This window comes from Cebus imitator, unplaced genomic scaffold (genome assembly GCF_001604975.1).
Source record: "Cebus imitator isolate Cc_AM_T3 unplaced genomic scaffold, Cebus_imitator-1.0 Scaffold117, whole genome shotgun sequence".
Classification (NCBI taxonomy): Eukaryota; Metazoa; Chordata; class Mammalia; order Primates; family Cebidae; genus Cebus; species Cebus imitator.
In genome coordinates this window covers 2,879,657-2,901,624 of record NW_016107432.1, presented here as the reverse complement: position 1 = coordinate 2,901,624, position 21,968 = coordinate 2,879,657, and the positions used below count along the sequence as shown (strand labels likewise).

Below are 21,968 nucleotides of genomic sequence, written 5' to 3'. Positions count from 1 at the left end.
CACAGAAGGTGGCGTGGCCCTCCAAGTCCAGCTGCTCTTCTCCAGTTCTTCAGTGTCCTGTCTCTTTACTTCTTGGGTCCTGCACTTCAGCACACCATAAGGGACACCCCACAACCCTGTGGGGCCAACAGCCCTACAGTTGGGGTGCTCACCCTGGGGGGCAGGCCAGGTCTCATCCATGTGGTAATGTCCCAGTGTGGGTAGGGCCAAGGAAAGGGAGGCCCCCTACCCCCAATGGAGTCTGCCACACCCCTAATTGTGGTGAGGGCCCAGGCTCAGAGCAGTCTCCTTGCCATCCACTGCCCCTACCCCTCTGGGCCCTGAGGTCATCAGTGCCTGGGTGGCCCAGGACACAGAACCTGCAGATGGGGTCCTGGGGTCAGGTGACAAATTTTCGGAGCCAGGTCTAAGCTTTCGGTGGGGAAACTGTTTCACAGTTCCTCAAACTGCCCCTCCTGACCCCTCCCCACCCCCGCAGAGGCATGGGAGGAGGTGCGGGTGGAGGACAAGGGTCAGAGACTGGGAGGTGGGTTGCCACGGCAACAGGAGTGATTCTGAGATGGGGCGGCTGACCCTGGCTTCTCCCTCTGAAAAGTTGAGACAGCCGCGAGGGCAGTGGGGCCCAGCGCCCGTGGCTTTGCTCCTTGGCCACAGGCAGGACAAACAGGGCCAGCGCCAAGTGCCCAAGCCCCACTAAGGGCTTCACCCCACAGGGGCCCTTATCTGCTGAGAAACCAGCAGGTGCAGGGCAAGGAGGGACCTGAGACACAGAGGGCATAGGGCCGGTGGGCACGGGGCAGGTGGGCATGGGGAAGGGCACCGAGTCCACAGCCGGGCCACCCCCTGTGCAAGAGCGCCATCTGTGTGTGTGCCCATGCTGCTCTGCCCAGGACTGGCCCCAGATTAGACTCAGACACGGCCACACCTAGGAACACTCCAAGGAGAGGAAGGCACATCCGTGCCAGCAGCAGCTGCCTGGAGAACATCACAGGAGCAGATCCAAGTTCACACAAAAGACAAAATGTGGGTCTGACGGACTGGCCGCCTCACTGCCTGGGATAGTCGCCAGCACTGGGGTCTCAGCCACCGTCCCGAGCTCCTGGGCAGAGCCAGTGGTCGCTGGCCTGGACTCAACCCAGCCTGTGCACAGAGGTGGGAGCTGGGCCTCCCCACACCCTGCAGGGGCCTGCGTCCAGTGCCTCAGGAGCAGCAGCAGCAGGTCCCAGAGGCCCCATCCAGAAAGGTGTGGCATCAGAGCTGGCTCTGACCAGGTCCCGACGGCTCAGGCACACACACATTTCTGGAGTACCCTCTGGGTCTGCAGCAGTGATGAGATGACCAGTGACACCGGTGGCTCTGGGAAGAGCGGATGGGCAGGCTGGTTTCTGAGCAGAAAGTCTGCACATGTGGTGGGCACGTATCTGACACAAGGGCCACCTGAGGTCAGGAGTTTGAGACCAGCCTGACCAACATGGTGAAACCCTGTCTCTACTAAAAATACAAAAATTGGCCTGGTGTGGTAGCAGGCACCTGTAATCGAAGCCACTTGGGAGGCTGAGGCAGAATTGCTTGAACCCAGGAGGAGAAGTTGCAGTGAGCCAAGATCACACGACTGCACTCCAACCTGGGTGACAGAGTAAGACTCTGTCTCCGGTGGATCTGGGCTTGGGGAGCAGCGTGCACACCCAGGCGTCCCGCTCCCACCCATTTCCTAGATAGCAGGTAATGTTGGCCAGAAGCCCCACAGCAGGTCCAGACTGTGACAGCTCCCCCTGCTACAAGTGTGGGTGCCCAGCAGGCCCGGCCCTGCCCAGAGCATCTGGCAGAAGCGCCATGCCCCCAGCAAGCTCAGACCTCGCATCCCAGGCAAAGCGCATTTCCTCCAGTCACTTGGAAAGCAGCTCTGAGCTGCCTGTCCACCTGGCGAAGTCTAATGGCACTCAGTGGCCATGTGACTCGGCCGCCCAGGAAGAGCCGAGGCCTTGCAGTGTCTACCCAAGAAGTGCAGACTCAGCCCCGGCACATCTGGAAGTCAGTCCTGCGGGCAAAAGACCAGAGCTCCCATGAAACTGCTCCTCTTGAATTGCTGCCCAGGCCACAGCCCACACTGAGGGCTTTGTGACAATCATCCTACCAGCCTCCGGACGAGAAGAGAAAGTGCAGAGGCGGTTTATGGAGGCAGGGTGCACACTGTCACCCGGAAGGGAACAGGCACAGCATCATAGAGGGGGGGCTGGCCCTGGAAGACGGAAGAGATGCCCCACAGCAGAACCAAGGTGGCACATCCAGCCACCCTCGCCGCCACCACGGGCAGCATCCATGGAAAGGTTGGCCAGACTCAGGAGATAAAGATGAGAAGCTTGGGGAAGAGGCAAGCCCTGGGCTGGCAGAACAGGCAGAGTGAGGGTCCCGCATCCCACAGAGGTGCCTGCATTTGTCCAGAGGGCAGCCACTCTCTGGAGGTCCTGTGGACAGGGGACGTCAAATGCAGTCTCATCCTGCCACCCAGCAACTGCTCCAGGGACCCAGACACAAAGTACCCAGCGGCAGGGACAAAGCTGTGTGTAAGCTGACAGCCAGCGTGGGCTTCCCTGGTTCTTGGCACGGCCTCAAGCCTGACCCACTCTCAGCGAAGGCCAAAGTGGCCCCATCAGTGAGACTGGAGGGTGGGGACTTGTCGGCAAGCTGGTGGCCGCCAGGAAAGGTGACAGAGACAGAGCCTCTTGGGGAAGGAGAGATATGCAGCTTTGCCATTCAGCCAATACTGGTGCCAGTACCGTGGGGCCTCAGGACCCCCTGCTGACCTCTACCTTGCCTCCAGAGGAGGGTCCAGCCTACCACCCTGGGGGCCAGGCTCACACCAGGAATCCCAGCTGAGGGATAAACTTGGAATATATGTGGCCATTTTTGCCAAAAGCCACAACACCCAGGTCCAAGAGTGAGGGGAGGGTCCCTCGTGGGGTCTCTGTCCCACTCCAGCACCTTGGGGGCCCACATTGGTTGGGAGCAGGCAAGGGACATGGGCTTTGGGAGATACAGTGAAGCCAGTGGGCTCAGCCCCCCAACCCCACCAGAGCCCCAGACAGCCTCCAGAGGAAGCTGCAGGGTCCCTGTGTCCCCGCCCTTTGGCTGAGTGCCACCAAGGGTAGCCCTGGAGGCTCCTGGAGCAACGGAAGAGAGAGAGGGGCCTTGGTTCCCGGGCTCCTGGCCACACCCCTGGGCAGAAGGTCCCTACTCCTCACCAGGGCGCCCAGCCCTGCCTGGACTGGTGAGTGCCCCTGGGGGCAACCCTGCCCTGTGGCTTCCTGGTACCCTGCCTCCATCTCTGTAAACAGTCACCAAATTGTCCTCAACTGGCCCTGCCACGTCTCAAATCTGGAGCCAGGACAGTCGTGGTGGGGAGACACAGACCATGGTGGACACTGCTCCTGGCCACAGCCTGGGCTGCAAGGGGTACCCCCACCCCACCCTCCACCCTGCTGGGGTACAGGGGTCTTCCCTCATGGGGCCTCAGCTCCCCACTCTGCAGAACAAGCAAGAAAGCAAAGGATCCCGGGCAGAAACCCCTGGGTGGGCAGGGCTGAGCTGGCTCCCCAGCCTGGCCCAGGGACAGGCCCCCAGCCCTCCACGGGCTCAACACACTTCCGGTCCAGGATTGGGGGCATTTTGAGTGGGAACGGAGAGGAAACAGGCCTCGCTCCAGGTGGGTCCTCAGGAGTTCAGCCTCTGGGGTTTACCCTGTGGCCACCCCCAAATGTGCCTAGGGCCTTGGCCTGAGACTAAAGCCACTTTAAAGGGGGTGTTGGTACCAAGATACGAAAGAAAAAAATAAAATATAAAAGTATTTTGTAAAGGGTGGTGGCGGAGGGGAGCAAAGTAGCCTGGCCGGCTGGCTGCCAGGGAGGTGCAGCCCATCGGGGCTCAGCACAGGTTCACGGGTTATTGGGGGTGGGTGGCCCTCCCGGCACAGGGGCTGCCAGGTACCGCACGGAGTCTGAGAAGGGGCCTGGCCGGGCCCAGTAGTCCAGGGCTCGAACTCGGTAGGAGCCGGAGACAGCACCTGTGTCTGGAGACACGGGGACACGTGTGCTAACTTGAATGTGTGTCAACCCAAACCTGCCCACATCCCCTGACCCTAGGCTTCTCGAGGCCCCCAACCAGTACTTCGCTGAGGCCCAAGAATGGGGTAGCTGAGGCCAGGGCCATGGGTGGCGGACTCACCGGGGCTGAACACAAACAGGTTGAAGTTTGACGGCTTCCTGCTGACCGGGGTGTACACCTTGCCATCCTGGGAGAACTGGATCTCATATGTCCACAGGCACCTGGGGAGGTCAGGCCAAGATCAAGGCTGGGGTCAAGATGGCCCTCAAGGCTGGGGCAGGCAGGGCAGGGCTGGGTGGACCCACACCCCCTTCCCTCTGGCACCTCCCCACGCCCCTGGGCACTCTTCCTGCACCAGCAGGGGAGGGGGAGAGGGCTGGAGCCCGACTGTCCACTTCATGTCCCCTAGGAGAACCCACACCCACTGGCAGGGCCTGGCGTCAGGCCCATAGTGTGAGAGGTGAAGGGATGCGGGGCTGCGAGGGGGGGAGCCGAGGGCAGAGTGAACGCATGGGTGACGGGGTCGGGTCCCAGGGGCGTGCCTAGGACCAGGCAGGGGTAGGGGTGGCCCCACTCACGCACTTGGAGCCCACGTGCTCATCCGACCAGACCAGAACCAGCTGCCCTCGGGTCAGGGGCAGAACGCGGAGCCTCGTGACCTGGGGGAGGGAGGGACTGTGATGGGGTCGGGGAGGGGGAAGTCCGCGCCACGGCGCCGGTGGGGACTGCCACTTGCCTGGCCAGGCGGCTTCTCAGGGCGCGCGCACACGTGCACCAACAGGAGCGACGGCAGCGGCAGCGCAGGGCGCAGGGTCAGGCGGCCGCCGGCGGGGAAGGGCTGCGGGGCCTCGGCCACAGGGTCCTGCGCGCAGTGGCGGGTCCTCCGGGTTCTCCAGGCGGGCTGAGGACGCTCAGCCCGACCTCAGGGCGAACGCCCCCGCCCACCGCCCCCCCACGCAGACCCACCCGGGGTCCCCACCCCTGTTCTCCCCCCTTCCCCGTCCACACCCCTGGGACCCCGGCCCAGCCCGTCCCCCTCCGCGGCCCACCCACCTCGGCCGCGCGCATGCGCCGGAACTGCTCGGCTGAGGGGAAGACCGGCCGGCCCAGGCGCCGCCACACGCCCTCGGGGCTGCAGACCCGGTTGTCCAGGTAGCGAGTGACGTACACCAGGCCTGCGGCGCCGGACACTCGGGCCTCGGCTCACCGGTCCCGCCCCCCGGGTCCCGCCCCCTCCAGCTCCCGCCCCCTCCAGGTCCAACTCCCTCCAGGCCCCGCCCCCTCCAGCTCCCGCCCCCTCCCGAGCCCCCGCGGGGCAGAGAAATCCCTGGGACCCTGGCTCACCCGGGCCGGGGGGCACCCCGCTCAGCCACAGGGTCACTGGGACGCTGCGGTTGGCGTGGGCGCGGGTGTCGTCGCTCGCGTAGATCAGCACCGCGGCGCGCCAGGCGTCGGCCGGGCCCTCCGGGCGGTGGGCGCTGGCCAGGACCCCCACCGTGTGGTTGCCGTCCAGAACCTTCCCGGCCCGCGACACCTCGGCCCAGAGCTGCTCTTCGTCTGCGGGGTGGGGGCGCCGTTCCCGCGTGGGGTCGCTGCCCCGCCCCCTTCCCCCCCACTCCCCTCCCTCCACTCGCTCCCCCTTCCCTGGGGGAAGGAGTCCCCAGGCCCCGCCTCCCCACCCCTCGGGGCGGCCGACCCTGGGAAGCGCTCGGCTGGAGAAGTGCGCTCCCCGCAGCCGGGCCTTTGCGCCCCAGCCTGCAGGCCGGGCCAGACTCACCCAGCAGCGCCAGCAGCCCCAGGGCGGTGAGCACCGGCTTCCGCAGCAGCTGCACGTGCGGCGGGCGGGTGTTGTTGACCTGGAAGCGCGCGGTGAGGGTGCGCTGCGCGAAGGGGTGCGGGTGGTAACTCAGGAAGGCGTTGTCGTTGCTCAGGAGCGCGTAGGGGATGGCGGAGCTGGTGTTGGCCAGCAGCAGGTTCTGGTGCTGGGCAATGACCTGCGGGTGTCCAGGGCGGCTGGAATCGCGTGGCGCGGCCACCACTCCCCTATCCCGTCCCGGGAGGAAGGTGGCTGGGGGGCGCGCAGGTCGTTGGGCCTGCCCACCTTCACCACCATAGCCGCGTAGGTCACGTCGGCCCTCCACTGCTGCGGCAGGGACCAGCCCACCAGCGGGTCAGCCTCGTCATTGTAAATGGGGGTGTCCGCGAACTTGGGGAAGAACTGCCGGATCTGCTGCGCCACGGCCTTCTCTTGCTCCAGGATGGAGATGGAGCTGCGTGCACCCTGCGGGCAGGGCTGTCTCAGCACCACCAGGTCAACATGGCACCCCAGCTGTGGGCGAAGGACCCCAGGGCGGGCGGAGGAGCAGGGCATACCTTTCGGTGGAGGGAGACATAGTCCAGCCGCACGCCCGCCTCTCCAGTGAAGAAGTTGGTGCCGTTGTGGCAGTGGCGCAGGAGGCCCCAGCTCAGCGGGGATCGCGGTGGGGGGTGGAAGGAGTCCCCGGGGCCGCCCAGCCGCAGGGCAGGGCTGGCAGTGCGCAGACCCTCGGAGCAAGCATCGTAGTAGTTCAGGAAGCCTGGGGTCGGGGAGAAGTGCTGCATCCACGCCTGCCCTGGGGACCAGGGCTTAGCCTCCGCTCCTGTCCTCCTCTGCCCCTTTCAGCTGGGCAGGACCCCAGGAAGCCACACACACCTTGCATGGTCATGGAGACGTTGTCAAAGTCGTGGTGGTCTGGCTCGTTCCACGTCTCGAAGTTCCACTTGGAAACATGCGCCAGTCCGTACCTACCTACAGAGGACCCCTGCTGTCCCCCCAGCATAGGTGAACCTCGCCTCCGTGACTCCCAGGGAGGGAGAATGCAAGGTGATGAAGGGCGTCTGGCTCAAGATGAACCCTGCCCCCACCCAGGCCAGCCTCCGCCCCCCATCAGGAAGTCCTGGCTCAAAGGGGTTTCAGACCCCTGGGGCAGTCTGGGTGATCAGGGTGCAGCGTGCCCAGGAGTATCCTCCCCCGTCTGGGGCCCCAGGGCCTGCGCCCGCCCACCGATGTATCTCCTGGCGAGGCTGGAGACCAAGTCCTTCCACTCAAACACCTGCTGCTTGTCCTCAAAGTCGGTGAAGTGGCCGGAGGGGCTGCCCATCAGCTCAAACCCTGCAACACAGGAGGGCTGTCCCAGTGCCCGTCGCACAAAACACCCATGCTCTGCCAGGCCTGTGCTCCAGCACCAGGGCCAGTCCTGGGTGGGCTCCAGCCATGACTGGGAGGGGCTGGGTGGGGGAGAGGGTGGGCAGGGCGAGGGGGTGCAGGAGGGCTGGGAGAGCAGAGCCCACAGTTCACCTGGGAGGAGCTGGTTCTCCCTAAGAAGGTCCAGGTACCCGTCCAGGTGGGTGAAGTTGTAGCTCAGGCCCGATCCAGTAGAGCCCCTGTGGAAGGACGGTCAGCGTCAGGAAGAAGGGTGTCCACATGGCTACGTGCCCCAGGCTGGAACCGTGGCCACAACAGAGCAGGTGGGAGCCTGCAATGTGCCACACAGGACTTGGATCCTGGCTTCCCAAGGGGTCCTCCCCTTGGAAAATAACCCTATGAAAGCCCAGTGTGAACTAGCGTGTCTGTACATGGAGAACCCCCCAGCCCTATACCATCATGAGATGGAAGACTTGGGGTGGGGGCTTGGAATGGCCCTGATGCTTGGTGGGATGAGGCAGGCAGGTACCAAGGGGCAGGGGCCAGGGTTCAGGAGCCAGGCAGGACCTGGTGGGTCCCCACCCTGTTTCTCTGTACCTCCTAGAGGCCCAGGAGGGCCCCATTTCCTCTCCCACACCCCATGAGGCAATATGGATGTGCAGGAAAGGGCGAAGGGGCCACCCTGCTACGCTGCACTTGCAGATAGGGCTGAATTCCCACAGGGCTTGCATTCGAGGGGACAGGTGTCCTCAGGGAATGGGAATCTTTGGTGAAGGGGATACAGCAGGGAGTGGCAGTCCTGATGATCAGTGAGGCACCTCTCTGAAAGGCTGCCACACAGTGGGACAGGCTAGCATGAGGACACCCAGGCAGCAGATGGCATCACCAGGGCAAGGCTCTGGGACAGGAGTGTGCACGTGATAGGCAGCAGAGAGGCAGCTGGTGGGCCTGGGACAGAATGAGGGTGGATATCACAGGAGATGAGGCTCCATGGGGCTCTGGAAGTGACCGCTTTGAGGATGGGACTCTGACCCAGAGGGAAACAGGGACCCCTTTCAGGGTTCTGAGCCCAGCAGTGCCAGGACATTTTTAAAGGATCCCTCTGGTGGCTCACTGGAGCCAGGGTAGGGGCTGGAAGACTGGCTGTGGTGGTCACCTGGAGAGGTATGGTGCCCAGACTGGCTGTTGGCTGTGCAGAAGCAGTAGATGGACTGATGAGGTTTGGGGTGAGCTGGGTTGGGGGTGGGGGTGGTGTCCAGGGCAACTGTGGATTTCAGCTTGGGCAGCTGGGCAGGTGAATGAGCTTGGAGTGAGAATGGCCTCGGTTCTAGCCATGTAGAGTTGGACATCTGAGGGTGAACTGGATGAGGAGGCTGGTGTGCAGGGGCCGGGCGCTGTGGACGATATTCTGGCCTGAGGGAAGGGGAGTGGGATGAATGGAATAGCTGCCAACCCTGAACCTGGAGTGAGAAGTAGAGACCAGGCTGGCCAGGGTCTGAGGGCTTCCTGCGGACGCCACACAGAAGGTGAGCACAGCTGCTGTGGGCTGTGCCTCTCCCGTGGCAGCTGGGTTTGTCCCTCATCTGCAGTGGTGGGGAACAGGGTTACCACCATGGACCAGAATCAGCCCTATACAGCTCCCTGTCAGTCTACCCAGGCCACAGCCCCACCACCTCACAGCAAAGGTCTAGACACCTCAATGCCTCCCTTTGGGTCCTCCCATGGTGTACAAGATCAAGACAGAGCCTGGGCCTGGGCCTGCAGCCCTCAGGTGCGGGGTCCTGCTTCACCGGGCCCTGCCTCTGCTGCCCCCACCTGCTTCTGTACCCAGGGCTGGGTGCCCAGCATGTGTCCCCGGGGTCCACCCCACCCGGCCCCTACCACCTCTCCTCCTCTCCATCCAAAATACACACTGGTAGCAAAGAAGTAAAACTTCAGAAACACCCGGACAAAAATCAAATGCGCAGGAGGTACATTCCAGAGTCCCACGGGGTTGGGGTGGTGGGCCATGGTGACCAGCAGGAAGTGAAGGCCCCGCTGGGCTTCAGGCTTTCTCTGCAACCCCCAAGGCGCTGGCCCAGCGGCCCCTGACACTGGGGCAGGCGCTGAGCGGAGCGGGCAGCATCAGAGATGTCCCTAGTCTGACACCCAAGGTGCCCCGGAGTGTCATCTGGCTGGGCCAATCTCTCAGCGAGGGATGCCTGGGACCGGGATCCCCGCCCCGGGGGCGACACCAGGCCAAGGATCCCGGGGACAGTCCCATTGAGAGCGGCCTTGGGAGACCTCGCTGGAGAGGAGCTGAGCCGGCGAGGTGGAGACCCCCACCAGGGCCGGAGGCGCAGACAGGCCACCGCCCAGCCTGGGAGCGGAAGCCGCAGGGGCGCCTTGGCCCTGCCAGACCCAGCGCGGGGCGCCAGTGGGGCCGCGGCTGCCGCACAATGGGCTCATTCACCGCGCGGCCGCGGCAGGTCGGCCGCCCGGGTCCCCGCGTCCCCGCCCCTGGGCCCGAGCGCGTGCGCCGCGAGGACCGTGCGGCTGCCGGGCCTGGTGAGTGCTCGGGGCGCAGGATCCGGGGCGCGCGTGCTCGGCGGTGGGGGCGCGGGGCAGGGCCGCGCGTGCATGGGGGTTCGCAGGCGGTGGGGGGAGACCGCGTGGGATGGGGGCGGACGGCGCGCTCCTCAGGCTGGCAATGGGAGTGTGGGGTAGGGGCGGAGGCCGGGCTGGCTGGTGCCCGGGCACAGCACGGCGCGGGCACAGCACGGGGCGGGCACAGACCCGCCTCTTGGGAGAACCTGCAGCTGTGACCAGGACGACGGGGATGCAGGTGCTAGAGGGTGCAGGCCAGGGCCCCCCTCTTCTCCTCCAGACCCCGGAGCACACCCACCCGCTGGAAGGTCACTGGTTCCAAAGCTCTGTGGCCGGGCTTCTTTCCGAGGCGGAGGCAATAATACAATCCTTCCGTTCCCAGTCAGTGTACTCCCATGTAAAACGGTTGATTTAGGGGCAAAATGAAGGAGGAAGTAGGCATGTGGCACAGGACTGGCCAGGAGTTCCGGCAGGAGGGTGGTTCAGGCAGGTCCGAGGCGCTGGGCCCCCATGCCCCCTGGCCTGCATCGCAAAGCAGGGAAGGAAGGCGTTGTCTGCAGCCTGGTGCCCACACAGGCTTGGGGTAGAGTGCCCACTCTCTCTGGCCAGCAAGGCCCCTGGACTCCTGGGCACTCAGCCTTTGAGCCTGGCCACAGGGCAGTACCAGCCACTGTCTTAATGCTCAGGCAGAGAAACTGAGGCAGAGACAAGTGGGAGGGGGGCAGATCAGGCTGCAAGGATCCTACAGGGATGACCTCACCTGCTTTAGACACCCAACCTAGGTGGAGACTAAAAGGGCGCAAGGCCCAATGCCTGCAGAAGACCCCTGAGGCCAGGCCCCTGCAGTGTGGCTGAGCGGCTCACGGGCCTGGGTGCTGTACCTGTCTCAAACCCCACCATGGGTCCTGCTAAACCAACCTCTGGAAATCCCCGCCAACCTTCCTGATGGGAGAAGGGCCGCCTCCCACTCGGGGTTTTTCTGTGGCCCCAGGTGACACACCCCCACCCTGCCCTGCCTGCAGGTGTCTGCACCAGGCACCCCACCCCTGCTGCAGCACCAAGAGTCCTCCCAGCCTCCTTTAGAGAGACCTCTAAGGGTTCTCCAAAAACCCTGCTGGTGGCTGAACCCAGAGAGGCCCTCATCTGCTCCAGGGAGGGTCCTGAGGCCCTGAGTGACCCCACCCACTGGCCAACCGCTTCTTACACCACAGCTCCCAACCGCTGGGTAAACAGCTGCTTCCCAGGGGCCACTCGTGCCCTGGTTAGGCTGGGGTGGGAGCAAGGGCTCCATCCCAGGTGGAGGCTATGGGAGTACTAGACCCTGGACTGTCCAGCCCTGTCCACATCTCATGCTCAGGGTGTCCTCCCACTTTCTGGCCACCCCAACTACATTCCACTCCCATTTCACCTTCAAATGGGGGGGCTACAGGACCCAGGGCTGTGGGGAACCAGCAGGGCTGGGCAGGCGGCTTCCCTGAAGGTACTTTCGGTGGGGCTGTGTGTCCAGGGTCCTCTCCAGGGCTCTGCCCCATCAACATCTTGGTGTCGCCATCATGGGGGAACGGAGCCCCAGCAATCAGCTGGTTCGGCAAGACCCTCAGCATGAATCCCACGTGGGCAGGGAAACAGAGGTTGTGGTTTCTGTTCCCAGGCCCGAATCAGGCTACCCAAGGTGCCAGGGTCCGCCTGGCCTTCCAGCCTCACCCGAGGGACTCACTGCGGCCTCCTGGCTTCCCTCGGGATGGGAGAGCATGGAGGCTGCAGCCCCTTGTTAATCACGCCCACCGGCCTGTGCCAATGCAGGGTCTCACCCAGCACTCACTGTCAAAGTGGGGAGGGATCTGAGGCTCCTAAGGAATTTTTTTTGTAAGAGACACAACCTTGCTCTGTCACCCAGGCTGGAGTGCAGTGGCAGTCATGCCTCACTGCAGCCTGGACGTCCTGGGCTCAAGCCATCCTCCTCCCTTAGCTTCCCAAAGAGCTGGCCCAGTGAAAATGTGTTTGTTCCTGAGACAGGCTCTTGCTCTGTGGCCTAGAATAGGGTACGGTGGCACAATCACACCACATGGCAGCCTCAAACTCCCAGGCTCAAGCCATGCTCCCGCCTCAGCCAATCCAGTAGATGGGATACAGGTGCACACCACCACACCCAGCTAAGTTTTTAATTTTAATTTTTGTAAAGGTTGGGTGGGGGGGCCTCACTGTGTTGACTAGGCTGGTCTTGAACTCCTGGCCTTAAGTGATCCTCCTGTCTAGGCCTCCCAGTGTTGGGATTACAGGAGTGAACCACCATGCCTGGTCAATTATTCCTTTTAAAAAGCAGCTCACCCTTATTTTCATGTGTGGGCACTAGTTGAGTTCACTTTAAGAGATCATTTATCCTCACACCAGCCCTGTGGGCAGGCGCTGTTGGTCTCAGCCTGTGGCAGAGGGGAGGGCAGAGGAGCCGTGAGGGTAGAGGCTGACCAGGCCCTTCGGGTTGGCACTGGGTCTGGGCAGACCAGGACTCCTGCCCCGGCCAGTCATGGCATCTTGATGCCTGGGGGCCCTCACCCTGGGTGCTGTGCACCACACACAGAGCTCATGGGAGCACACATGCACATGCACACACCCGCAGCCTTCTGCTGAGCTGTCAGCCTCCACCCTGCTCCAGCGTGGACCAGGAGGCTATCCAGCGACTGGACATGGACACCCCCCCGCCCCATCCCCTCTTGGGTTCGAGGGCTGCTGGGAGGCTGGAAACTGATCAGAGTTCCACACAGCTCTAACCACAACCAGCCCGATTACAGTTCAACCCCCAGATTAGCTGATCAGGTAACATGGCTGGCGAAACCCGTGACTCAGCAATCTCTAGGTAAATAATTTAACTGCAGAGCCCAGTGCACACAACACGGCCTGCAGGTCGGCGCCAGAGCCACCACCCCCACTCTCCCAGCTGCCCGAGGGAGCTAGAGGGCCCTGCGGTCCTCGGTGGTCTCGCCAGCCCCTCGTCATCCCAGGGCCCCCGTGCCTGTGAGGACTGCCTCAGGTAAGAATTATCCTGGGCCCAAATCTCAGCCGCAGCAGAGCAGGGCGTGGGAGCCAAGGCCAGAAAAGCCCTGGACTGGTGGTTTCTTAGGAGCACCCTCAGGCTCCGGGCAGCTGGCCCTTCTGTCTCCATTCCACACACCTGGGGGATCCAGGGACCCAGTGTGGTGGGTCTTCGAAGGAAGGGGACACAACTCTTGCAATGTTGCCTGAGGGCCAGGACCCCCACTCTGAGCCCCAGGGGTGGTGCTGTGCCCAGCCTGCCGTGCCGACCTACCAGGCTGGGCCCACCCCCCGGGAGACTACAGCTCCCATGCCCTGGGCCAGCGTGCAAACAGCAGGCTCAGCCCAGGCCCCAAGCTCTCAGGCAGCAAAGTCTTCTTTCCCTGACGTCGCAGAGAACTTTTAAAATGAAAGTACGTTGCAGCCTGCAAATAGGACAGACCGAAGGCCTCACACAGGACTAGTGTGGCCTCTGAGCACTGCCTCCCTAACGCCACATTGCTCTCCGAGGGCAAAGGAAAGGTCGGAAGGTGCCCTTTGGCTCTGCTGGCCCAGGGTGGCTGTGTGCAGAGGACTGGGTCCTCTCTGGGTGCTGCCCCCGGGACAATGTGTCATGCCTGTTCCACAGTGAGTTGGGGAGACAGGGAGACGCCTCACATCCCAGAACTCCCTGGGCAGGGGAGAGGGACGCCAGTCACCCTCCTCCCCTCCCAGCTGGGGCCACTGTCTAGGCATATTCTCAGAATTCTACCCCAAGGCCAGGCGTAGGGGCTGGGCTGGCTCCTGAGTGCTGCTCCCCAGGCAGACTTGGGGTCCCAGCACCCACAAGGCTTGGCAGGGACATAGGAGGCCTCTTCCGCTGACCCTTCACAGGGCAGGTGACGGAGTGTCTCCAGGAGAGCAGGCGATGGTTTGGATGGGGGAGGGAGGGCTCTGGTGTGGGCACTGGGTGGACAGCGGGACCCTTCGCCAACTGGGGAGCCAGGGAGGTGGTCATGGCGCCACCAAACTCAGGCTTGCCTACACCTGTGTCCAGTGACCCAAGGCATGTATATGTGTGGTGGCAGCCCTGCCTGTTCCCTCCCCGTTGGGAGGTGGGCTTCAGGAGGCTTCAGGGAGGTTTCAGGCAGGAACTGCAGAGCCAGTGGGCTGGAGCTGAGCCGGGACAGGGTCTGGCCAGGCCGTCCTGCAGTACCACTGGCCTCAGCACAGCCCAGGGCACGGGCTTGGTGTCCTCATCCCATCTCACCCCATGATACATTCTGGAGCCAGCAGGGCCTGGCATCCATCCACACTGGGCAGGGGGCTGGGGCCCGTGGTGCCAGGAGAAGGCTCAGTGCCAGTCCCGGGCCCCAGGTGGGCAAGCGGTCCGCCCCAAGGGGCCCGCCACTGCCCGGGACCTTGTCGTTTGGCACTGGATCTTGGGCTCCCGTGACTGTACGCTCTTCTCAGCTGCAGGTTGGCCACAGGGGCAGGTGCTGCAGCATGGGCGAGTCCCCTGAGCTTCTGCAGCAGGGCAGAGGGCCGGTGCCAGTCCGGCGGCAGCGCCCGGCACCCCAGGGTTTGCGTGAGATGCTGAAGGCCCGGCTGTGGCGGAGCTGCTCGTGCAGCGTGCCGTGTGCCTGGGCACTGGTGCAGGACCTGCTCCCCGCTACGCGCTGGCTGTGCCAGTATCGCCCTCGGGAGTACCTGGCGGGTGACGTCATGTCCGGGCTGGTCATCGGCATCATCCTGGTGCCACAGGGCATTGCCTACTCACTGCTGGCTGGACTGCAGCCCATCTACAGCCTGTACACGTCCTTCTTTGCCAACCTCATCTACTTCCTCATGGGCACGTCGCAGCACGTCTCCGTGGGCATCTTCAGCCTGCTCTGCCTCATGGTGGGCCAGGTGGTGGACCGGGAGCTCCAGCTGGCCGGCTTCGACCCCTCCCAGGATGGCCTGTGGCCCGGGGCCAACGGCAGCATCCTCAATGGCTCTGCTGCCACGCTCGACTGTGGGCGTGACTGCTACGCCATCCGTGTTGCCACCGCGCTCACACTGATGACCGGGCTTTACCAGGTGAGGAGCTCAGCTTAGGCACAGGGAGGGGCCCAGGGCACCTCCTTAGGTGCTGGCCACCCACGAGGCCAAGGCTCTAGCAGAGCTGGGGCATCCCAGGGCGAGGCACTGACGTGGAGGGGCTGAGGGAACCAGAGAAGAGGGGCACGAGGAGTTGGTCTGGTGGGCTATGGCCTCAGTGGGTACCAGCGGGCCACAGGTGGCTGGGCTCAGTGGTGCTGGACTGAGGCCATGTGGCCTCCCAGGCCTTCTGTCCGAGGTGGAATGGGGAATGGCCTCCCCGGCCCCAACCGTCTCCTGCCCTGGCCTTGGTCCCCACTGGTTCCACATCTGCATGGGGGGTAGTGAGTGCCGTGTGTAGGAAGCAGGAGGAAGGGGCTGCCTTCTGATGCCCAGAGGTCTTATTTCTGAAATAAAATGGGCTTCTACGTGTGAGAAGTTAGATGTGTCTGCGGCCACCACAAGTGTCTGCAGGCATGTGCACACATGGAGTCAAGAACACAGGCCCGTGTGAGGAGTCTGATTCGGAAAAACAGAATTGTCAGGCTCTGTGCCATGACCACCACCCCTCGGGCCATGCCAGGGGCTGGTGACGGGCACGTGGCTCCTGCTGGGCGCCTGCTGACCTGGCTGCCCTCCATCCACAGGTCCTCATGGGCGTGCTGCGGCTGGGCTTCGTGTCCGCCTACCTCTCGCAGCCACTGCTGGACGGCTTTGCCATGGGGGCCTCAGTGACCATCCTGACCTCGCAGCTCAAGCACCTGCTGGGCGTGCGGATCCCTCGGCACCAGGGGCTGGGCATGGTGGTCCGAACGTGGCTGAGCCTGCTGCGCAGCGCCGGGCAGGCCAACGTGTGCGACGTGGTTACCAGCACGGTGTGCCTGGTGGTGCTACTGGCTGCAAAGGAGCTCTCAGACCGCTACCGACGGCACCTAAGGGTGCCACTGCCCACAGAACTGCTGGTCATCGTGGTGGCCACGCTCGTGTCCCACTTCGGGCAGCTCCACAAGCGCTTTGGCTCAAGTGTGGCTGGTGACATCCCCACTGGTTTCATGGCCCCTCAGGTCCCAGAGCCCAGACTGATGCAGCGTGTGGCCTTGGATGCCATGGCCCTGGCCCTCGTGGGCGCGGCCTTCTCCATCTCGCTGGCAGAGATGTTCGGTCGCAGCCACGGCTACTCTGTGCGTGCTAACCAGGAGCTGCTGGCTGTGGGCTGCTGCAACGTGCTGCCTGCCTTCCTCCACTGCTTCGCCACCAGCGCAGCCCTGGCCAAGAGCCTGGTGAAGACAGCCACTGGCTGCCGGACGCAGCTGTCCGGCGTGGTCAGCTCTGCCGTGGTGCTGCTGGTGCTGCTGGCACTGGCACCGCTGTTCCACGACCTACAGCGAAGTGTGCTGGCTTGCATCATCGTGGTGAGCCTGCGGGGGGCCCTGCGCAAGGTGTGGGACCTCCCACGGCTGTGGCGGATGAGCCCGGCCGACGCCCTAGTCTGGGCAGGCACTGCGGCCACCTGTGTGCTGGTCAGCACAGAGACCGGGCTGCTGGCCGGCGTCATCCTCTCGCTGCTCAGCCTGGCCGGCCGCACCCAGCGCCCTCACGCCGCCCTGCTGGCCCGCATCGGGGACTCGGCCTTCTACGAGGACGCCACAGAGTTCGAGGGCCTCGTCCCTGAGCCCGGGGTGCGCGTGTTCCGCTTTGCGGGGCCGCTGTACTACGCCAACAAGGACTTCTTCCTGCGGTCACTCTACAGCCTCACAGGGCTGGACGCAGGGTGCGTTGCTGCCAGGAGGAAGGAGCAGGGCTTTGAGGTGGGGGTTGGCGAGGGAGGCCCTGCCCAGGGCAAGGACCTGGGCCCGGTTAGCAGCAGGGCTGCGCTGGTGCCCACGGCAGCCGGCTTCCACACAGTGGTCATCGACTGCGCCCCACTGCTGTTCCTGGACGCAGCTGGCGTGACCACGCTCAAGGACCTGCGCCGAGACTACGGGGCCCTGGGCATCAGCCTGCTGCTGGCCTGCTGCAGCCCACCTGTGAGAGACATTCTGAGCAGAGGGGGCTTCCTTGAGGAGGGCCCAGGGGGCACAGCTGAGGAGGAGCAGCTGTTCCTCAGTGTGCACGATGCCGTGCAGACGGCAGGAGCCCGCCACAGGGAGCTGGAGGCCACCGATGCCCGCCTGTAGCAGGACCAGGCCTTCCTGGCAGCCTCTGCTCCCTCCAGGGGGCCCATGGCGGACGTCTGCAAGCCACTGCTTAGACTCTTCCCAGGGAGGAGACACCCAAGGGACGCGCTCCTGCACTACCGCTGCCTGGGGGAAGCCAGGGAACCCCAGCTGGGGAAGGAGGCCCTCTGATTACATGCATTCCTGCCCACCGCTGCCCAGGGGAAACCGAGGAACCCCAGCTGGGGAAGGAGGCCTTCTGATCACAAAGGACCCAAACACTCAGAAATCAAGAACCTCTGCCCCTGAGAGACAGGCTGGCCCACAGTGCTGGCCGGGCCCGATGCTCAAGGCCCTCGCTGTCCCTAGCCTCAGAAGGGCTGGGCCTGGCCTGATGCTCAGGGTTGACATTTTAATTGAACAAGGGCCACCTCCCCCCCGACATCATGCAGCCTCCAAGTGCCAAGAGGACCCCCTATGTCCAGGCCTGCCTGGTGCTCACCCCTGTTGGTAGGAGCCGGTGGTTCTGGCCAAGTGCATGAGGGTCTGTGTGTTCCTAGAAAGCCCCACACACCCGAGTGGCCCTCACACCTCGTGTCTCCCCCTCACAGGGTGGCCACCTGCACCAGCATCAAGGCCACAGGTGCTGTGATGACCTCAGCTTAGCCCTCAGGTGTGGTGGCCTGCCCAGCCCAGCTAGCAAACACACACAGGGGTGCCCATGGGTGCAGTGGAGACAGGTGCAGCACAGCCAACCCTGAGCCTCCAGGGGGCCCTGGAGGAAGCCCACCGCGCCCCACGCAGGGGCACCCTCCAGCACACAGCCCTCGCCCCAGCAAGGACACGATCCCCTCAACAGGGTGCGTCGGCAGAAACGGGGAACAAAGGATCTTCCGAGCAGCCCCCAGCTCTGCGCCTCCTCAGTTGCCCCTTCCCCAGCCCGTCCCCTCTGTGCCTCTGTAAGGGGTTCTGGGACACCCAGGCCCCGAGTCACCCACCTGGTGGTGACAAGCTCCAGCAGCCAGTGGGTCCGGACCTGCTCGATGCCACGGTGAGGGACGGCGCCCACATAAGCAAGGTTGAGCTGCTGGTCCCAGCTGAGGACGTACTGGTCAGCCTGGCTGTGTGGCAGTGGAGGGCTGGGGACAGCAAAGGGGCGGCTCAGGCCTGAGCCTCAGCATGGCCGGCAGCACAGCCAACACTCAGGCTCAAGCCCAGGGATGCCTGGGCGCCAGATCCAGGTGCTGCGCTTGTGCTCAGTGACTAATAAAATGGCCCTTAGGGCCAGGAATGTAGGGAGGTCCCATCTTCATGGGGAACAGGAGCAGCACTAAGACAGAGGAGCCAAAACCAGCCCTGGCCCCGGCTCTGCCAGGCAGGCAGGCACCTCGAGTCTCCGTGGAGGGAAAGGGACAGGCGGGCCAGGTCCCGCTACAGGGGCGTCCCACCCCATGGGGAGACTCCTGGACCACCTCAAAGAGCAGGATCATGGGCATCGGCCTGGGTTACAGGGAGCGGCTGCTGGGCAAGCTCAGGGTCCAGCCCCAGGCCCGCGGGCCGGCGCCCACTCAGCTGGAGAGCCCACCCCCAAACACGGCGCGGAGCGGGCCGGGAGAGCCAGGGCCCCAGAGGAGGGAGCTCCAGTCTCGGAAGCTCCCAGTTAGGGGGCGCCCGCGCTCTCCCCGTGCGGCCAGGGGGTCCCGGAGGCCGCGGGCGGGCGCGCGAGGCGCTCACCAGAAGCCCGTGCTCCTCCAGAAGCGCCGCAGGGGCCACAGCGCGCGGGCCGCGTCCACCCGCACCAGGTGCGGGGCCTCGGCCGGGGCCACCGGGGGCGCGGCCAGGAGCGCGGCCAGGAGCGCGAGCAGCGCAGCGCGGGGGCGCGGGGGGCGCATGGCCGGGCGCGCTCGGGGACTGCGGAGCTTCGGGCCGCACTGCCGGTTCCGCCTCCGGGTCGGAGTCTGGGCGCGCCCCCCACGTGACTGCCGCTGCGGGCGGGAAGGAGCGGGGCCTTGGTGGGCGGGGCGAGTGCCGGGTGGGCGGGGCCGAGCGCCTGGTGGGCGGGGCAAACGGGTGGGCCGGGCCGGGGAGCCCAGCAGCTCCGTGAGGGTTGGGGCGCGGCTTCCTGGCAGGCCTCAGGGGTTGCTCTGACGAAGGCGCTCAGCAGAAAGCTTGGCCCGTTGGTGCTATATGAGTTGAGCCATGATTGTCTTGTTTTTCTCCGTTCTTTTTTGAGACAGACTCTTGCTCTGTCGCCCAGGCTGGAGTGCAGTGGCGCCATCTCAGCTCACTGCAACCTCCACCTCCAGGCCTCCAGCGATCCTCTGGCCGCAGCCTCCCGAGAAAAGCGTGCGCTTTAGCAAGCAGGAGAATTATCCCAGAAGAGCACACTGGGCCCTCACACTTGGCTTCACATCCTTGGATTCAACCAAGCAGACTGAAAATATTTTTTTAAGCCAAAGCAATACAAAAAATACAAATTTAAAAATAATACAGTATAACGGCTATGTACAGAGCATTTACATTGTATTAGGGATTATAAGTAATTGATTTAAAGTACACAGTAGGATGTGCGTAGGTAATGTGCAAATACTACACCATTTTATATCAGGTACTTGGGCACCTGCAAATTTTGGTATCTCTGAGGGTCCTGGAACCAATACCCTGAGGATACCACAGGACAACTGTAGTCCAGCCTGCATGTGTGAATCCAAGCAAACATTGTATGAAAATAATAACAATGGAAAGAACAGGCTGGGTGCAGTGGCTCACACCTGCACTCCAGCACTTCGGGATTGCAGGCCAACACTGGAGGATCATTTGAGGCCGGGAGTCTGAGATCAGCCTGGGCAACGTACCAAGACCCCATCTGTACAAAAAAGATACATTTTTAAAAATTAGCCAGATGTGATATCATATGCCTGTGAGTCCCAGCTACTCACAAAATTGAGGTGGGAGATTGCTTGAGCCTGCGGAGTTCAAGGCTGAGAGGAGCTGTGATCACACCACTGCATTCCAGCCTGGTTGACAAATGGAGACCCCATCTCTAAAAAAAAAAAAAAAAAAAAAGAAAAAGAACAGTCTATTAACAAAAAGAAAATACTGGACAATAATCCTCTGTAGGTTGGGAAGCAGATTATTAGAGCGACAGCGTTCTGGGTCTTTTTATTTTGGGGAGAGGGATTAAAATATTTGCTTAACACTAGTTCTTCTGATGTTAAAATTGCAAGGTGAAATGTCATGATTAGCCATTTGAAGGAGAAATGGTGTGTATATATTCCAAATTAGCAGGGAGGAAAAACATAACACACACACACACACACACACACACACACACACACACACGGACAAAATTCAATGAAAAACTGAAAGGTAAGAAAGGGAGGGAAGGGGAGAAGAAAGTGCTAGCACAGAACTGTCTCCAGGAACAGCGGGTAAGATGCTCAGTCCAACACCCCAGCGAAAACAACGAAGATGGTAGATAAACTGCTTTAAAAACAATTCCTCAAAGCGTCAGAGGTCCGAAAACACAGTAAGAAAGCCCCACACTGCAGCGCAGGACGCAGCAACGGAGGCTGAATTGTTTCAGAGCAGCCGCCTCCTGAGGGCAGCCATCAGAGCCCCGGAGCGCCGCACAGAACTGTCCGGGGCACTGGAGCTGCGGGGCCTCAAGGCTCTGCAGGGCCCAGAGCTCAGGCAGGGAGGCCGGGTAGAGACTTTGGGCTTTCCTTGGGACCCCAAAGGGCTATCCCCTAAAAGCAAAGGTGAAGCAAAAACAGAATTGTCTTTGCAGGGACCAAAGCCCTCCTTAAATCACCTCAAGCCCTGAGAGAAGTAAGGTGAGCCGCTCACCTGGGCACCTGCCGGAAGAAAAGTAAACCTTCCCTGGAGGAAGGTAAAACAAGCAAAATGAAAACAGACAGAAATCCTTACTGCACAGTGCTGGAATGGATCCTGGGTCAGGAAAAAAGGATTATAACGTGCACAATGAGGACATTCACAATTTGAAATATGTCTTGTATACTGTGTAATAAAATTCTGCCAGTGATAAACTCCAGAATTATTAAATGACTCAATGATTGCATCACAGTTGTGAATGGAGATTTTTTTGTTCATTTGTGATCCATGCTGAAGTATTTAAAGGTGAAGAGTCATTAGGTCTGTACCCAAAATGGCTCTGGAAATTAAAGCAAAACCAATAATTTAGATTACAAACAGAGACAGTGAGATTAAAGCAAAGGTAGCAAATGTTAACCATCGGTGGACCTGGGTGGAAACTAGGCACTGGTATTGTGACTTTTCTGTGAGTTTGAAATTTTTCAAAATGAAAACATTGAAGAAAGGATTAAAATCTCATGAAACATACTCAAAATTTATCAAATGATACACTTGATCTTGCTTTATTATATATATATAGAGAGAGAAAGGTGGGGGAGAGAGAGAGAGTGAGAGTGTGTCAGTCTCCCTCTGTCACCCAGGCTGGAGGGCAGTGGTGCGATCTCGGCTCACTGCACCTCCACCTCCCAGATTCAAGCAATTCTCCTGCCTCAGCCTCCCAAGTAGCTGGGACTACAGGCTTGCACCACCATGCCCAGCTAATTTTTCTATTTTTAGTAGAGATGGGGCTTCACCATGTTGGCCAGGATGGTCTCAATCTGTTGACTTCATGATCTGCCCACCTCGGGCTTCCCGAATGCTGGGATTACAGGCATGAGCCACTGCCCCTGGCCCATTTTATTCTATGTAAATCATATCTCAATAAAGCTGGTAACATAACATATTGGTTTAACAGCACGTTAAATCTGGCTAGGCTGGGAGAGGTGGCTCAGGCCTGTAATCCCAGCACTTTGGGA

At 62.1% G+C, this 21,968-nt stretch overlaps 2 protein-coding genes across 3 annotated transcripts; one reads left to right on the top strand and one right to left on the bottom strand.

Moving 5' to 3' along the window:
* Positions 1-2,153: 2,153 nt before the first annotated feature.
* IDUA (alpha-L-iduronidase) lies at positions 2,154-19,092 on the bottom strand. Its single transcript, XM_017538959.2, has 14 exons — positions 18,853-19,092; positions 18,117-18,257; positions 7,439-7,524; positions 7,145-7,252; positions 6,794-6,889; positions 6,475-6,677; positions 6,203-6,382; positions 5,879-6,095; positions 5,446-5,658; positions 5,155-5,276; positions 4,838-4,963; positions 4,684-4,760; positions 4,222-4,322; positions 2,154-4,066 (listed from the first exon to the last, which is right to left on the bottom strand). The coding sequence occupies exons 1-14, from the start codon at positions 19,008-19,010 to the stop codon at positions 3,933-3,935; spliced, it is 1,962 nt and encodes a 653-aa protein (XP_017394448.1). The 5' UTR covers positions 19,011-19,092; the 3' UTR covers positions 2,154-3,932.
* SLC26A1 (solute carrier family 26 member 1) lies at positions 12,717-18,413 on the top strand. Of its 2 annotated transcripts, XM_017538958.2 has the most exons (3): positions 12,717-12,899; positions 14,354-14,962; positions 15,610-18,413. In XM_017538958.2, the coding sequence occupies exons 2-3, from the start codon at positions 14,387-14,389 to the stop codon at positions 17,137-17,139; spliced, it is 2,106 nt and encodes a 701-aa protein (XP_017394447.1). In that variant the 5' UTR covers positions 12,717-12,899; positions 14,354-14,386; the 3' UTR covers positions 17,140-18,413. The 2 variants fall into 2 exon arrangements, with proteins under 2 accessions (XP_017394447.1, XP_017394446.2); XM_017538957.2 differs by lacking the exon at positions 12,717-12,899 and having other exon boundaries at positions 14,307-14,962.
* Positions 19,093-21,968: the final 2,876 nt, after the last annotated feature.